General features: G+C 60.0%; 1 protein-coding gene across 1 annotated transcript in view; it reads left to right on the forward strand.

The window, feature by feature from the left end:
* DMRT3 (doublesex and mab-3 related transcription factor 3) overlaps positions 1 to 994 on the forward strand; it is a 3,728-nt gene extending 2,734 nt beyond the window's left edge. Inside the window, exon 2 of the mRNA XM_004714548.1 lies at positions 27 to 994. Within this exon, the coding sequence (XP_004714605.1) occupies positions 27 to 994 (968 nt within the window). The remainder of the gene's footprint in view (positions 1 to 26) is intronic.
* Positions 995 to 3,807: the final 2,813 nt, after the last annotated feature.

Genomic DNA, 3,807 nt, shown 5'->3' on the forward strand with positions numbered 1-3,807 from the left:
CTGACCCCCCTGCCTTTCTATTTCAGATTTGGCCGAAGAAAATCCCTCCGCCGATGGCTCCGCCACCAGCGACAGCGCGGAGGGCTTCAGCGACAAAGACGCGGAGCAGAGCGGCTCCCCAGAGGTGGCCAAGGGCTGCCTGGCCTCGGAGAGCCCCGAGGTGGTGTCTGTGGACGAGGGCGGCGGGTACGCTGCCCAGAAGAACGGCGGGGCCCCCGAGAGCCGCCCGGGGAGCCCCAAGTACCTCACGGAGCAGAGCCACCTCCTGATCGAGGGGCCCTCGGGGACCGTGTCCCTGCCTTTCAGCCTGAAGGCCAACAGGCCCCCGCTGGAGGTCCTGAAGAAGATCTTCCCCGCCCAGAAGCCCACCGTGCTGGAGCTCATCCTCAAGGGCTGCGGGGGGGACCTGGTCAGCGCCGTCGAAGTCCTCCTGTCCAGCCGGTCCTCCGTCGCCGGGGCCGAGCGGACTGCCTCGGACCCCGAGAGCCTCGTCCTGCCCCCCAACGGGCACATCTTCGAACACACCCTGAGCTCCTACCCCATCTCCTCCTCCAAGTGGTCGGTGGGCTCTGCCTTCCGGGTCCCCGACACGCTGCGCTTCTCGGGAGACTCCAGCGCCGTGGTGCCCAGCCCCCTGGCCGTGCCCCTGCAGCACCCCTTCCCCCAGCCGCCCCGCTACCCGCTGATGCTGCGCAACACGCTGGCCCGGAGCCAGTCCAGCCCCTTCTTGCCCAACGACGTCACCCTCTGGAACACCATGACCCTGCAGCAGCAGTACCAGCTGAGGCCCCAGTACGTCGGCCCCTTCGCGGGCAGCTCGCAGGGCGTCTTCCGGAACTCTCCCGTCCTCCCCAGCCGGCCGGCCGAGGACCCCCGCATCTCCCTCCCCGAGGACGGCTGTCCCCTCGTGTCCAAGCAGGCCATCTACACCGAGGACGAGTACGAGGACCGAGCCGACTCCGCCGACTCCCGGATCCTCAACACCCCCTCCTAACACACCCCACCGACCTGGGGGCTTGAGGGGTAGGGAGGGGAGGGAGGGAGACCAGGCCTCCCAGCTGAGCCCTTAAACCCTGGGCTCCTCCTCTGTGGAGTCCCCTCTCTTCTCTGACAAAATGACTGTGCTCCTGTCTACCCGTTAGCAATAAAGTCATGAGGGGAATCCATCCCATAACTTATTTAATTAAAATGCCCCATCGCTGGTGGGTGTGGGATGTGGGGACTCGGGGTCCCACGGGCGCTGTATTTGAGGAGGGAGAGCTGGGGCTCGACCCCACTCCTCCGTGCCACCTGGAAGTTCCATGCGACGACCGTCCAATTGCATGCCATTTCCTCCCAGAGGGGGCCTCCGAACCGGCAGTGGCCCGTGGCCCAGTGGCCAAACAGGGCAGGCCGTCCTCTTGGCGTTTTGAAAAGAGACTGCACCGTGGAGTCCAGTGAAGTGTCCACCCTCCTCCTTCAGCTGGGACAGCTGGCAGGGAGCAGCTGCTCCGGGCCTGGCCGCCTGGCCGGGCGTGGACTGTCTGTGTCAGCCCAGCCGCCGCTGTGAACTGCATGCTGTGTCTTGTGTCATAACACACCAGTAAGCTCTGTCAGGTTCCTGTAGCATGCTAAAGGACCCCAGAGAGAACAAAATAAACTCATGCGAGGAAGCCGGCCTCTGTCCTTTCTGCCTAGGGAAAAGGCCCCTGAGAATAGCCCCATGGAGGGTGGCACTTCTGATGGGAGCCGGGGACCAGGGGTCACCAAGCCTGCTAGAAGGAGACCAACCGACAGACCACACCCACTGCCTCCAGGTGGTTCCAACTCAGAGTGACCCTGCAGGACAGGGTAGAACGGCCTTTGTGGGTTTCCGAGACCAACTCTTTGTGGGAGAAGAAAGCCTCATCTTTCTCCCACCTAGTGCCTGGTGGTTTTGAACTGCTCACCTTGCAGTTAGCAGCCTAACACTTAACCCACTATGCCACCAGGGCTTCTCAGCACTAAATCAAGCCAAACTCAAGTCAGTGCCAACAGGTCAATTTTGGCTCATAGTGACTCTGTAGGGCCATAGGGTAGAACTGCCCATGTGGGTTTCCAAGACTAACTCTTTACAGGCGTAGAGAGCCTTGTCTTTCTCTGAGGCTTGTCTGGTGGACACCTAACCCACTAGGCCACCGGGGCTCCTTGGCACTCAACTAACTCATACCAAGCTCACTCCCTGCCATCAGTGAACCCCAATTCACAGTGACCTTGTAGGACAGAAACCCCGGGGGTTTCTGAGAGTAGAAAGCCGTGTCTCTGCTGAGGTGGTGCTGGAGGTCAGCACCTAACCCACCACCCACCAGGAGCCCTTCCTAGAAAGGTGGGTGGCCGAATGGAGCAAGAGGCTGCATTTAGAGGGGCTGCTGAGGTCTCATTCTAGAATTATCTAGGGCCCCATTGCCATAAACAATTCCAACACATGGGTTCCCACTTGTTGGGGACATTGGTGAAGTGCTTGACCGCTGAGGAGCCAGCAGGTTGATGGTTAGCATCTGCCCAGAGGTGCCTTGGAAGAAAGGCCTGGTGACCTGCGTCTGAAAGGGGGAGATGGCTGACAACCGCGTGGAGCCCAGCTCTGCTCTGACACCCATGGGCCACTGAGGCTTGGGGTCGATCAGATGGCAGTGGTAGGGGGTTTGCTAGAGTCTCTGCCCAGAGCCCAAAGCAAGCAGTGGGGGGCGGGTGTCCAGCAGGAAACAGACACTTGAAACAGGACCAAGGTCCTGCGCTCCTGGGCGGAAGGGGAGTCAGGCCCTGAGCACATCCGCCGACGAGGAGAAAGGACGCAGTGGTCACTCTTGGCGTTCAAGGGCCCTGGTGGCCCCTTGGTAAAGGGCTTGGCTGCCCATTGAAAGTTTGGGTTCAAAAGCACCAAAGACCCAGAGGAGAGAGTCCTGGTGGTCTTCTGTAAAGATAACCTAGCCCAGAAGCCAACCCAACCCACGGCCAGGGAGTCTGTTCCGGCTCACAGCGACCCTATTGGACAGAGTAGAACCGCCTCTATGGGTTTCTGAGACTGCAATGCTTTACGGGAGTAGAAAGCCTCGTCTTTCTCCCTCAGAACGGCTGGTGGTTTCCAACTGCTGGCCCTGCAGTTGGCAGCCTGATGCTTAACCACTCTGCTACCAGGGTGCCTTGCATGCAACCGGCAAACAAACAGAAAGGACATTCCAGTGACACTGAAGAGCAAAAACCCAACTCGCTCTAGTCAATTCCGACTCAGAGCCGCTGCGCAGGACAGAGTAGAGGTGCCCCTGTGGGCTCTCTAGACCGCAGCTGGGGGAGTAGAACGCCTCCTGTTTCTCCCACTGGTTGCTGGAGCAGCGGGTGGCTGCCAGCCCTACCCACTGAGCTTAATCATTGTGCCACCAGGCCTTGTTAGGGACGACAGCTTAGAAAACTGGGGTGCAGGCAGGGGGTGCAGTGCTGCTTTGTCACAAGGGCCCCCCCCCCCCAGACAATAGTTTTACTGTTGACTAAGTCAAACTTGCTCAGAAGGCAGTCTCGGCGTCCCTCCGTCTCTCCTGGAGGACGTGTCCATATGACTTGAGGGGCAGGTGACAAGAGAACATTGACATTTGGGGTGTTTTCCCCCCGTTCCTTCATCAGAGTGATTTGGGGGCTGCTGTCCGGGCAGCGTCTTTCTCAGCCGTTTGCTGAAATGAGTTTTCTTGCCGTCCCTCAGGGCGCCTGGGCTCTCTGACTTCTTGTTTTTCTCCTTCCAAGGGCTCAAAGGGGACTTGTTGGGGCGGCACTGCAGGCTGTGCGTCAGAAAGAGGCAGT

The sequence above is a fragment of the Echinops telfairi genome, unplaced genomic scaffold, assembly GCF_000313985.2.
Source record: "Echinops telfairi isolate 266 unplaced genomic scaffold, ASM31398v2 ScPeMD7_25;HRSCAF=90, whole genome shotgun sequence".
NCBI lineage: Eukaryota > Metazoa > Chordata > Mammalia > Afrosoricida > Tenrecidae > Echinops > Echinops telfairi.